Source organism: Pipistrellus kuhlii, unplaced genomic scaffold, assembly GCF_014108245.1.
Source record: "Pipistrellus kuhlii isolate mPipKuh1 unplaced genomic scaffold, mPipKuh1.p scaffold_m20_p_2, whole genome shotgun sequence".
In the NCBI taxonomy this organism is placed as follows: domain Eukaryota; kingdom Metazoa; phylum Chordata; class Mammalia; order Chiroptera; family Vespertilionidae; genus Pipistrellus; species Pipistrellus kuhlii.
The window spans coordinates 183,120,922-183,133,592 of NW_023425515.1; the positions used below are offsets into that span (position 1 = coordinate 183,120,922).

General features: G+C 57.9%; 1 protein-coding gene across 5 annotated transcripts in view; it reads right to left on the reverse strand.

The window, feature by feature from the left end:
• Window positions 1–7,320: 7,320 nt before the first annotated feature.
• The window catches only part of EPHB2 (EPH receptor B2), a 183,131-nt gene continuing 177,780 nt past the window's right edge, over window positions 7,321–12,671 (reverse strand). For all 5 annotated transcript variants that reach the window (XM_036443955.2, XM_036443956.2, XM_036443950.2 and 2 more), the window contains 5 exons: window positions 12,167–12,382; window positions 11,184–11,333; window positions 9,887–10,080; window positions 8,405–8,560; window positions 7,321–7,613 (listed from right to left, as the gene is read on the reverse strand). In XM_036443955.2, the coding sequence (XP_036299848.1) occupies window positions 7,505–7,613; window positions 8,405–8,560; window positions 9,887–10,080; window positions 11,184–11,333; window positions 12,167–12,382 (825 nt within the window). In that variant the 3' untranslated portion in view covers window positions 7,321–7,504. The remainder of the gene's footprint in view (window positions 7,614–8,404; window positions 8,561–9,886; window positions 10,081–11,183; window positions 11,334–12,166; window positions 12,383–12,671) is intronic.

Consider the following 12,671-nt stretch of genomic DNA (forward strand, 5'->3'; position numbering starts at 1 on the left):
CGTGTTTATGACCAGAAGAAACAGCGTTCTGTGAAACCCTGCCAGACCCCCCCAGTTGAGAGTTCTGGCCTGATGGCCCAGGCTGGAACTAACATCTGGGCGGTAGGGGCGGGGTTTGGGGGTAGGGTGCGGGAGTCCAGGACAGCGGCTCAGACAGTGGCTCTGAGACGTTAGGATGTCCCAGGGCCCCCAAACAGAGTGCCCCCTGGAGATCTGGGATTTGACTGGGTTTCTCTCTCTGGGGCTGAGTGAGGGTCACTGGTAGCAGCATAGCAGAGTGATTCAGAGGCAGATGCTGGGGGTCAGACACCACTGGCCGACTCTGAGACCTGGGAAAGCCCCCAAGCGGGTCTCAGTTCCCCGGTCTGTGGAGCAGGAATAACTGTACCTGCCTCGCAGAGCTGAGTGAGGATTTAGCGAGACCCTGTGTATAAAAAGGTAAGCACGGCCTCTGGCACATGGTTGGCACTCAAGAAATAGCAGCTGTGATTAGGATTTGGGGCTGAGCCTGACCAACCAGTAATTGCTCTTCTCTGTTCTCCAAAGAGGCTGGCTGTAAGGGAGGTTCCTGCCAGGCCTACCCTGGGCCAGCCTCAGGGGCCCCACCTTGTGGCTCCTGCCTACCAGAGTCCCTGTCCATAGAAGGGAAAGTAGGCAGACTGATGACTGAGCTACGAGGAGTCCAGAGGCACCTCCACCGGCTGCCCTCCCAGATCCCAAAGGCCATAGCCTCCTTAGAAAGGGTCAGAGGGCCCTTGGAATGCGGCAGGGACTGTGTGGCCATGACGCTGTAACCAGAGTGGCTCTGGGGTTTGCAGCACGACCTTATAGTTTCCCCACTGCTAACAAATAAACAACAAACAACAAACAAACAAACAAACAACAAACTGGCTCTGCACAGGAAGGCAGTGTACCTGGGGAAGACTCTTCAGCAAATTTCTGGCCCTTCAGTCCCTCCCCAAACCTAACCAGTGGGGCCCCCACTTGGCTCCTGAGCTGAGCTGTCCAGCTCACCAGCCAGGGGCACGGTGTGGTCTGGTCTGCACAGGGCCTTGCCCGCTGGGGGCAGCCAGATGTGGCACGTCTGCTCCTCTCCCAGGGAGAGAATGCCAGCCTCACAGGCCCCTGTCAAGGCGCACCTCTGATTCAGACTCAAAGGGGGAGCTGTTGTATTTGTTGTTACCTGCCCCCCCACCCTCCCTCACCATCTCTCTCTCTCTTCTCATTCTTGTTCTCTCTTTGTGCTTTGTCGTTGCCACGGTCCTCAGGTTTGGGGACCAGAGACGAACAAATGGGTAGTGAAGTCTCAGGAATGAGCAGCATAGAACCATATGGTGATGGAATATTAAAAGCATGGAATCCTCCCACCGGGATCTTAGAATCGGGGGCTTTTGCCATCTTGGAATCTTTGACCCATGGAATGTTAGAACTGCACTCTCTGCAGGAACCCACGGTGTATGTGGTCCTGGCTCTGACCTCCTCCCTCCCCTCTCCCTTTCCCCTCCTCCAACATGGCTGTGAGGCCTGAGTAGAGACAAGGACCTTCTCTTCCTCTCCCTCCTCCAGGGAGAGCGTGTGTCTTAGTCTGGGAGGCAGGGGGTTGGCGGTGGTGGGAAGGGTGGTGGCATATGAAGCTCCAGGTCCAGCTGGAAGCCCTAGCCTGCCTTCGCCTGGCCAACCTGGCCAGGTGTTGAGTGAACAGCTCTGGATCGTAGCCTTGGGGTCCGTGGGATGCCCACAGGGAGGCCCTGGGGGAGCTGCCGGGCCCCCTCTGCAGTTTTAAGTTCTTGCTTTATCTTTCTATATCAGCTTTCCTGGGGCAGCCTCCACGCTGGGAAGCTGAACTCAGACAGACTCGGGGTCTGGGGAGGTCTGTCTAATTTCCCTGAAAGCTTAGCACAGCCTGAACACATTCCTGAGGGTCAGCCCTACCCCTCACTTCATGGGTCCTAATCCATGTCTGAGTTTGGCCATCTTATCTGACGATGTCCTGCGTTGTCCTAATCCCTGTCTACACCAGCCCCTCTCTCCGCAGACACGGGGCACAGCGGGTGGAGGGGAAAGTGAAGAGAGGATTTTAGTCTGGAGGAGTCTCCCAGGAGAGCTTGTCACAAACAGAGGCCCCTGGGCCTGACCTGGGGGATTCTGACTGGGGGGGGGGGGGGGAGCTTGGGGAGGAGCCTGTGGGTCTGCAAGCTTATCAAGAGCCGGGGTGATTCTGGTACAGGTGGGCGGTGGCAGACATTGGGGAAATCCTGGGAGGTGGGAAAGAGGGAGCCCCGAAGGCAGAGGCCCTGGAGGGAATCCTCTGGCAGCACCTGTGGGCATGTTTCCTCACCGGGAGAGTGGGGATGGTGACACCCAAAAGGTCCCTGATGTATGGTAAGTGTCCGGTGATTAATGCAATCCCTGTGGCCTCAGCCTCCTGTGACCCCCTCCAGTGGGGTGTCCCTGAGCTTGCCTGTGTCAGAACAAAGGCCACGTCACCCTCTGGGACCAGCTCTCTGACCTTGGTTTCCCTGAAGGGACACTGGCCAGCTTCCAAGATGTCTTATGGCAGGACCTATGTCCTGGGAAGCTGGGTCAAGGCCGGCAGGTGGTGTGTACATGCAGAGTGGCTCCCCAGCTTCCCTCTGGGTTTCCCCAGCATAACACTGTTGTAAAGGGCAGGACTCAGTCCTTCCTGGGTGATCCTGCCAGGGCCAAGGCCTCCAGGGCGGAGATGGGCATCCTAAGCAGTTGGTATGCCCCCATGCCACCTCCAGCGCACAGCAGGGCTCGCTCTGTCCTCTCAGGGCTCTGCCATGCCCGCCTTCCTGCCTGCCCAGGCCGTCACTGCCACCCACACCTACTCAGCTCTGGTCAGAGCCTGGTAGCACTCACAGAGGCCTGGAGGAAATGGGCAGGCACCCTCACACAAAGCTGAGTTAAGAACCGGGCAGCATGAAATCCAACCCTGCCGCTCCCACCAGCTGGAGTGACTCTGTGGGTTACATGCGTCCGTGAGGATGGGTACTGACACAGCAGGGCCTGGGTTCTCCTGGAGTAAGGGAGGGCTTCTCCAGGGGACTCTCCTTCCCGGGGAGGGGGAAGCTGTGGGGCACTCTGTCCCCACCTGATGGCTGACCTGACGCCTCCCGGAACCCGCGGCTCACTCTGCTCCTCTTCTGCTCAAGGACCCGCTGTGGCTGCACTGGGGATCGTGTGCAAACTGCCTCACCCTCCGAGCACATCAACTTCCACGTCCCAGCACTCCCGCTGGCCCGGGCAGACACAACTCCTCACTGTGGGGGCCTTCCGGCCTCTGGATTGTTGGTGACACTCCACCGCCCACCTGGAATGATCTTTCTCTCAACCTCTGTCCTTTTCAAGACCGCCTCCTCCACGAAGCCCTCCCTGATAACCCCAGCCCACCTGAGCTTTCCCTTCTCTTACCAGCCATTATCAGACACCACGTCCTTGCTGTCCTCTGATGGAGTGTGGTGGAGAGGGCGGTGGAAGCAGATAAACACAGCCTTGCCCTGCCCATTCCTGGATGGGTAATGCCGAGCAAGCTACTGAGCCTCAGTTTCCCCCTTTCCTAGGGGAGAAACGAGTGCCTCCTCACCCGGCTCACCCAGCCCAATCCTCTCATTTTACATGTGGGAGGGAGGCTGCGGCCCAGAGACAGGAAGTGGCTTGCCCAGATTCACATCTTCAGTGACAAGAGCAAGGCCGCCAGGATGCATTTTCCCTACCAACCCACGGCCTCCTGTCCTTTGAATGCGTTTACACTCCTTTCCCTGGCAAGAGTCTTCCATCCTTTGGTACCCGTCTTGGAACTACAGGGGCCCAGGAGAGAGCCGGGAGTGGCCAGGGGCTCAGCCCTGGGGGGAGGCGGGGACCAGAGGCCTGGGTCCTTCCTGTGCTTCAGCCAGGGGTGCGGAAGAGCTAGTCAGGGGCAGGGCCGAGGAGCCCCCGGATTGCAGAGGGGTGCAAGGCTGGTGACTGCACACAAGGGGGTGGCGGAGAGCTCCCTGAGCGGAGACAGTGTGGGCACCAACTAGAAAAGACGGGGAAAGCCCAGCTGATGCCATGTGGGCAGGAGGCACCCCTCGTTAGTAAACAGCCATGGCCCGGAGTCCCTTAAGTGTCTGCTGCACGTCCATCATCTATTCTGATCGGTCTGCCCACGCTTTACTGGTTGAAAGATATCATCCCCCCAAGAAGAAGCCTGCTGATTGTCAACCACCGCTCATTTTGAGGGCTTCTGAGCAGTAGGAGCGGAGGCGATGGCACCGCTATTGCCCAGTCTGGCCTGCGAAGATCGGCTTGTCACACTCTGGGAGCAGCTGGTCCCATTTCCACGGTGCCCTGGCCCGTGTTCACAAGGCAGCTTTTCTTTCCTCCAGCACCCACTGCGTGCAGAGCAGCCGGAAACGCCTCTCACGCTGCTGGGCAGGTGGGGCTGGCACTTGGGGCGATGGAGCCAGGAAAGGATTAGTAACCAGGCAGCGGGCAGGCGGCTCAGAGCCGTGTGCCCGGGCCAGCAGCTCGGCCGGCCACTTCCTGCTGAGATGCAAGAGGCGGTGGGGGAGCTGCTCTAGCAGCAAGAGGCGGGCACCCTGGATGGTCACAGTGACCTCTGTCTGTCCTTCCGAAATGGAGACACAGAGGGTCCGGGGAGCACCCTTACTCTTGAGAAGCAGGCACGAGGGGGGCCCAGGACCACGGAGGACGCAGGGCCCTGGAGGGTGGATGGGCAGACGTGCTGGCGAGCAGACACCAGCCTATCGGCTTAATGCAGGAAGCCATCTGACAGGAAGCACTGAGTGCCAGCCCCTGTGGTGGCCCCAGAGCAGTGGGAGGGGCGGGGCAGGCTGGGGAGACAGAGTTAATCCGAAGAGCATCAGGGCAGCTCTCTCCAGAAGGTGACCTTGTGTGCTGGGACAGCTGCCACCCGTGCTGGGCATCTTTGGGGCATAAGGGTGGCCGACTGGGCCAAGACTGGCCAGTTCTAGGGAAACCAGCCAAGGCCTTCCCTGTGGCTTACTCTGCTGTCCCCCCACTCCTCTAATCCCTTCCTTCCCTGTGCATCTCAGGCTCTGGAGAACAGGTGAGTGACAGACGACAGGCTGGTCCATGCGGGATGCTCTGTCGGACCACCGAGAGGCCGTTAGCTGGCCAGCTGGGACCTGGAACGTTCCCTCTGGTCAGTCTCCCGCGGACAAAGGGAAAGGTCCTGAGATGAGGCCTCCCCGGCCTCGCCCCTTTAGATTCCCCGACTCCCCCTGCACAAAGAGTTCTGAGTTTGTGTGAGTGGGAGCCCATTTGCACAGAGATGAGTTGACCAGGAAAAGGTGATCCTTCCTGTGGCTTTGACTGGGGGTCCATGAGTACTCCGGGACCCTCCCAGTCCACTTCACAGCTCACTTAGTACCTAGACCCCCTCCTCCTGGCCCGGGGGAGCCGAGTGCTCACAGCTCACCGCCAACTCCCTGCTCCCGACGCGTCCTGCAGAGGCAGCAAGCGTTGCTTCCACGTCATTTCTTCCACTGCCTGTGCTTTTGACAAGCCCGAGCCAGAAAGGCCACATGGACTCGGGCACCCTCCATGTGCCTTCTCAGCCCTGGGCCTTCTCTAACCCTGAGCGAGGAAGAGCATCACGAGTCACAAGTCCCAAGGGTGCCAGGGTCTCTCTCTCGGAACTTACAGAGAACAGAGGTCTTTTTTTTATAACTAAAGTGTTTATTTCCATTCAGTTCACTAACCGGTTGGTCCGCTCAGGTGCCTGCGTTTGCTCACAGGAGGGAGACTGGCCTGACCCCTTGGCTGATGGGTTTTCCCATGGCCGAGACCCTTCACATTTGGGCCGAGGTCTGGAGGAGGGAAGGGGGTAGGAGAGCAACACGTTTTCTCCCAGGGAGGGAAGGAGCATGCCTGCACGCGTCTCTGAGGGCGGGCGATGCTCTGGAAGCTGGGCTATCACAGTGAATGATCCGGGGCCGGGCCTGGTGCAGCGTGGTGTAGGCTCCCAGAGGCGACACTGGGATCTGGCCAGGTGAGGGCAACTCAGGAACCTCACAGGGGCCCGTTTGCCTCGAAAGCACGGAATAGATGGGGGCAGAAGGAGAGTGGACAAGTGGGCAGAGGATTCTGGCGCTGCGGCCTCAGAGCCTATTTCCTGCTCAATCTGCTGCGTTCAAGAAACAATCCCGGGGGGGGGGGGAGATGCTCCTTCCCCTTGGCCCCCCAGCTCTGCCCGGATCTCACTCAGTCTCAGAACGGCCCAGATGGCCCCGTGGCAGTTGGCTTTGGTGAGGCCTGGCGGCAGGCGGGAACTCTGTGCAGGCGGAGGAGGGGAGGGTGTCAGTGAAAACCATATAAAAAATCCACGTTATGTGCATATAAAATCTCGCCCTTGGTGTATTGCCTAAGTCATTAAGCTGAAAGCACCTTCTTCCTAGAGAAGGATCAAGTCCTCGGAAAGTAGGAAATGTCAAAGTGTCACTTCATTGTCATTAAAAAACAAAAACAAAAACAAAAAACAACCAACCAACCAACAAACCCCTAAACCAAATTCACCCCTGACCAAAATATCCCCACCCCAGTCCACGAACCGCTGTAAACAAACCCAGACGCGGGCACAACCGTCCTCAGTGGCAGTTGCAGCTGATGGTGGTCACGGCAGCACCAGTCCTCCGGGTGGGGGCTGTTCGGAGTGGGCGCCCCGCGGGCCGAGCGGCCGGCTGTGCCCGTGATTCTGGACGTGGAGCTGCGTGCCTGGGAGGGTGGCAGCCTCAGGAAGGCGGACCTTCCCGGGGGCCTGTGTTCTCCCAGACCCAGGGAGACAAGGGTCCCTTTTCAGCCCCACACGCCAAGAGGGGAAACACATCTTTTTTTCTTTTTTTTTTTTCCTTTCACTGGAGTTCCTCAGATATCCTCCAAAGACAGAAAAATTCTTCTGTGTGCCCAGAGGCAGTAGGCATGGGTATTCCCAGAGTGGCTGCCCGTCTGTCCGCCAGGCACGAGGCTGTGAAGCGAGGCCCGGAAGAGCAGCCCGGGGGGCAGGAGAGGAGAGTGACCCTGGTCCCCCCTTTTCACATTTGTTTTCCTGAAAGTGTTTCCGTGGCTCCGGCCAGGTCGCCTTCTCCGAGGGAGTTGGAGAGAAACGGCTTCTGATCTCCGATCGGACCATCGCATGGATCTCCCAAGCCCTTTTTCTTTTCCCCCAAGAACAATGCTCGCTTTCCTTAGGAGAATCCTCTTTGAAAAACAGTCCGTGTATTTCCCGCCCCCTCCCAGGACCTATTTTCGTTTGTCCCCATTCCCTTTTCCCCCCCCATCATCTGAGTTGCACGTGTTCTTGGCGACGTCTCATGGCTGGCGGGCTGCTTGGTGCTTCCTGTTGCCGTGGCCTCCTGGCAGGTGGCTGACCCTTCGGTGGACAGAGAACCAGGGAGGCCAGCGTGTGGGGCGGAGGGGGCAGGGCCTGGAGGAGGAGGTGAGCCGAGGCAGGTGAGTGTCAAACCTCCACTGACTGGATCTGGTTCATCTGTGCCCGCATCACCTGGATGCTGTTCAGGATTTTTTTCTGGTGGCCGGCCAAGGTGACCCCAACCCGGAGAATGTCCCTTTGGGGAGAAAAGCACGTGTGTTAGGGGAATGTGGGGGTGGAGGGGACTCTGGGTCAGGCAGAGAGCTGCCTGGGCTTCTCCAGCGTTTCCTGCCGAAAAGAGCAAGGGGCCCAGCCGGCGTGGCTCAGTGGTTGAGCTTCGACCTATGAGCCGGGAGGTCAAGGTTCCATTCCCAGTCAGAGCACATGTCCGGTTGCAGGTTTGATCCCCAGTGGGGGATGTGCAGGAGGCAGCCAGTCAATGACTCTCTCTCATCATTAATGTTTTTCTCTCCTTTCCCTCTCCCTTCCTCTCTCTGAAGTCCATACAAATATTAAAAAAAAAAAAAAAAAAGAGAGAGAGAGAGAGATAGAGAGAGAGCAAGGAAAGGGGGAGGGGTGTGGGGGAGGGGTGTGCATCTGGAGCGGAAGTGTGTGACTACATGAGGTGGAAGGAGAATGCGGCTGGGAGTCTGGGATCGAGGTGTGCCCTCTCTTCTGCTTCTGGGAAAGGAACCTGCACTTCTTAGGCATCCACTCTACATCTCTGTTGCTCCTCCTGCAAACCCCCAGGTCACAGAAGGAAAAACTGAGGCTGAGGGAGCGCCTGTGATTTGCTCAAGGTCACTCAGCCAGTGGGTGGCAGGCGGACCTGGGTGTCGATCAGAACGTGACTCCAAAGTTGGCCATTTCACCCTTTGGTCCCCACATTCTCGCGGGGACACTGCCTATTTTCCACTGTCCTGAGCCCCCCCTTCCCTCCTTACCCCACCCGCTTGGGAGGGTTGGTGGAGGCCGCTGGGCACTTACTCCATCATCATCTGTGACACGACGTCGAAGGAGGTGAAGCCGGCATTGGCGAAGCTCTCCTTGTACTGCCCCATCTTGATGGCCTCCAGCCACTCGTCCACTGTGTTAAAGCTGGTGTAGTCGGGGATCGTGCGGTCCAGCAGTGGCAGGTTGATTCTAGGGGTGGGGTGGGCAACAGAGACAGTCAGGGCACATGCTAGGAGAGGGTGTGGATGGGCTGCAGGTGTGCCTGCACTTGTGTATCCGTCAGCATGAACACAGGTGATTGTGCATGTATGTGCGTATCTCCCTGTGGGAGGTTGTGCGTTTGAACCCGCATACATGTGCACACATCAATGTGTGAATACGAGAAAGCAAGTGTGTAGGACTCAAAGCTGGGGCTACCTGGGAAGTGGGGGGAAGCCTCTGCAGGGACCGCTGAGAGGCCGGGCCACGTGGGAGGCGGGACACACTTCCTATTTCAGCAGGAGGGAGCTCCGGGGGACTCACTGCTGATGACCCTCCTCCCCCAGTGCCACTCTCCATCCTTGTCCACCCTGGTGGTGCTGTAAGAAGCTGAGATGTGGACCGACTCTCCAAAGTCCAGACGAAGCTGGTGCGCTAATGGGAATGGCTTCCTGGCTGGCTCATACGGCTACAAGCTCACAGTATTTGTATCGGAAAGTCAGGAGCTGTTGACTCAGGGTCAAGGTGAGAAGCGACAGGTAGAGGCCAACACGAAGACCTGCTGGCCACAGGAGCCAGGTGTGTGAGTCTCTGACCCAGCTAGCCCTGGACCCCAAGGACACCTGACTGGACCCCTGCTCCTCAGAATCCCTGTGTGACTGAGGGTCCCAGAGAGGGCTGGGTTATGAGTGGGGCCTGTGACAGCGCCCAGGCAAGGCTGTGGCAGCTACAGGTGTGATGAGCCCTCTGTGGGGGCACGTGTGTATGGTGAGTCTGTACTGCTGAATGTGAGTGCTCAGGTGCCTGTGTATGTATGTAAGTGCGAGTGTGAGAATGGGTATATTCATGTGTGAGATTGTGTGTGTGTGAGAGGGAGAGCATAACCATGAGCATTTGTGCCTATGTTCATACGTATGTGTAGGACTATGTTCTTGTGCATGTGTGCACCTGTTTGTGTGTGTGTGTGTGGGGGCTGTGTCAAGGAGGATGCAAACGCAGAGAGTACAGGTTTGAGTGTGAGGGCAGTTCGGGAGGAAGCTTAGGAATGAGTAGATCCATTTACTAACCAAGGTTCTGCTAACTTTGCTTAGACACAGTTCTATCTGATCATTCTTTCAAAGGGCTTCCTCTCGCACCAGCGGGCACTGGGTCCCGCACTCCTCTGCACCCCACAGCAGTGCAGATACCCCACAAACTACCCTGCTCCATCCCAATCCGGGCAGAGTATCTACGTGAGGCAGGGCAGCCAGGGTGGGAGGGTATGTGAGAGGGCTAGGGCCAGCTGGGGTGGAGCCACAGAGAGGGGCAGGGCCGTACCCAGAAGAGAGGGGCGCCATGGCTTTGAGGCTGTTGGGGTTGCGGATCATCTTGTCCAGCGTGTTGACGATCTGCCCAAACTTGGGCCGGTGGTTGCGGTCCTTCTGCCAGCAGTCCAGCATGAGCTGGTGCAGGGCGCTTGGGCAGTCCATGGGCGGGGGCAGCCGGTAGTCCTGCTCTATGGCATTGATCACCTGGGGACAACAGAGGGGGCTGAGTGGGGTGGGTGGGTGGGTAAGAGCATCTGTCCTCTGGCCTGGCCTACCTTCCCTACAGTGCATTTCACAGCACACCTATGTGGTTGCCCTCCAACTCTTCCCGGCAACCTTCCAGGCCCAACCCAGGGATGGGCCTCCAGGTATAGCCCCAGCCTCCCCCGGCAGCTGGGTGCTTGCCTCCCCCGTCCCAGTCTTAGGGAGGCCAGAACCCTGAGATAGCCTCTTGTCTCAGGATCCACCCTCTCCCCCAACTCGGGGCCCCCTCCCGGCTTTGATGGCCCGAGGACTCCTCCTCCTGGCTCCTGACCACCTCTGGACTTCAGTGCGGTTTTCAGCTCCAAGTGAGAGATGCCTTCCTTGTCAGGCCTCACGGCACAGACTGGCACCCCTTCCCATGGCTCCCACCTGGTTCTTCTGTCAGGAAATGGAACTGAAACACCTGCCTCCCATCTGTCCTGCCACTGGGGCCAGACTCATCTTCCCCAGCTTGACAGGGTCACCCTCCCTGCCAAGCAGCTCCTTCGAGTCCGCCCTGTCCGCATTGTTGCAAATAGGAATTCCTTGAGTTGACTTTCGTACACCCCATGATTGAACCTCATCTACCTTTCCAACCACTTTCCTCCCCACTGCTCCCAACGCAACCCCTCACCACCCCACCTCTGGGCCTTCTTTCCACTGGAATCCCTCACGTCTGCAAGTCCCACTGCTGTGTGAGTCCCTCTGTCCCGTGAAGACTTCCTAAAAGGTTAGCACCTGATCCTAAAAGTTCCCAATAACTGCACCTGGTACCCGGAATAAGTGTATTGTCCCCAAATTAAACACGTGAGGGGCAGACATAGTGTCATTCAGGGCAGGCCACAAGATGAATACATCCTCAAGATTTGCTGATTTGTAGATGATGGACCTTCCTACTCCTGAGCCCCCGGAGAGTCCAGGGTCCTGTGCAGACATGTGACTCAGCCATTACAGGATCTCAGAGATGGTGCTCCCACTCTCCGGGAGATGGGCAAAGACCAGGAATGTGGGGACCCCCCTTGCCCCACCTGGCTGGCCAGAGACACTCTCTCCTGGAGACTTACGTCCTGGTTGGTCATGTCCCAGTAGGGCCGCTCCCCGTACGACATCACCTCCCACATGACGATACCATAGCTCCACACGTCGCTGGCTGAGGTGAACTTGCGGTACTGGATGGCTTCCGGGGCTGTCCAGCGGATGGGGATCTTCCCACCCTGGGGAGCAGAATGAGGAGGGTGGATGGGTGGGATGCGGGCCAGTCTGGCCTCTGCTCTCAACATGCCCCGCCATATGCCCTGTGCTGTACCAGTCCTATGAAGCATCTTACTGTTCCCAACCTCAGCATACTGCTTCAGATCTCAGGGCATTTGCACATGCTATTTCTCTGCAGGCAGTAGCTTTCCCCAACCTCCCATCTGGAAACCTCCTTCTCATCCTTTAAGTCCCTCTGAAAGTCTTTAAGTCCCAATTGTTGCTCACTCTATTGAACCCTACAACTGTGCCTGTATCTCCACCAAAGAGGCACTTCCCATACGGAGGAGTACTCTGGTCATCTGCTACTTGTCTGGCTCCGAGGGCAGGGACTGTGTCCTGTTCCTTCTTGTTAAAACCCTTCACCAACCCAAACTGCTTTCAGGAGAGGGTGGTAAGCCTGGGCATTCAGGATCTCCAAGATCTGGCCCTGCCTCACTCCCCAAACTCTTGCCCACCACTTTTACCTCGCAGCTTGCGTCCTGGTATCATCTTACCATGAGACCATGGCCTCTGACTAACTTTCACCGGCCCTTCAGCCTTAAGCTCAGATAGCACCCCATCTAGCAAGCCTCCCCAACCTTGTGTCCTGGCTCCTAGCCCTGTCCCTCCATATTGCTCTGTACATATGTGTCCCCCTCCAGCCTGTGAGCTTCAGGAGGGCAGGAACCATGTTTCTGTCTCTGCATCCCCAGGGCCGGGCACGGTGCTTGGCACGAGCAGGTGAAAATGTACTGCAGGGCAGTTGGATGTGTATGCCCTCTTTCCTGGCACCGTGACTCCATCAGCATCTTACCAGGGCGCTGGTGTAGGTGGGGTCTGAGGTATCATCCTCCAGGAAGCGTGAGAGGCCGAAGTCGGACACCTTGCAGACCAGGTTGCTGTTGACGAGGATGTTGCGGGCGGCCAGGTCGCGGTGCACGTAATTCATGTCTGCCAGGTACTTCATGCCGGCCGCGATGCCCCGCAGCATGCCCACCAGCTGGATGACTGTGAACTGCCCGTCGTTTTGCTTCAGGAGAAGTGGAGAAGACGCCAAGTCAGTGGGAGGGTCTGCATCAGACTCTGGATGGTGTTCACATTGGGAAGGCAGGGCCCACCCCCTGGCCTAGGCTCCGTTTCAGGGGCTCAGGGACCATAGGCCTGGGGGATTGGGGGAAGTTTCAGGGTGGTGGAGAGAACAGACTGTGCAGCAGACACGGTTGGTTTGAGTCTGGCTCTACCCCTTGCTGTCTGTGCAACCTTGGACACATGACCTAGTGTCTCTGAGTCTCAGTTTCCTCGTGTGTGTGCTAAGTGGA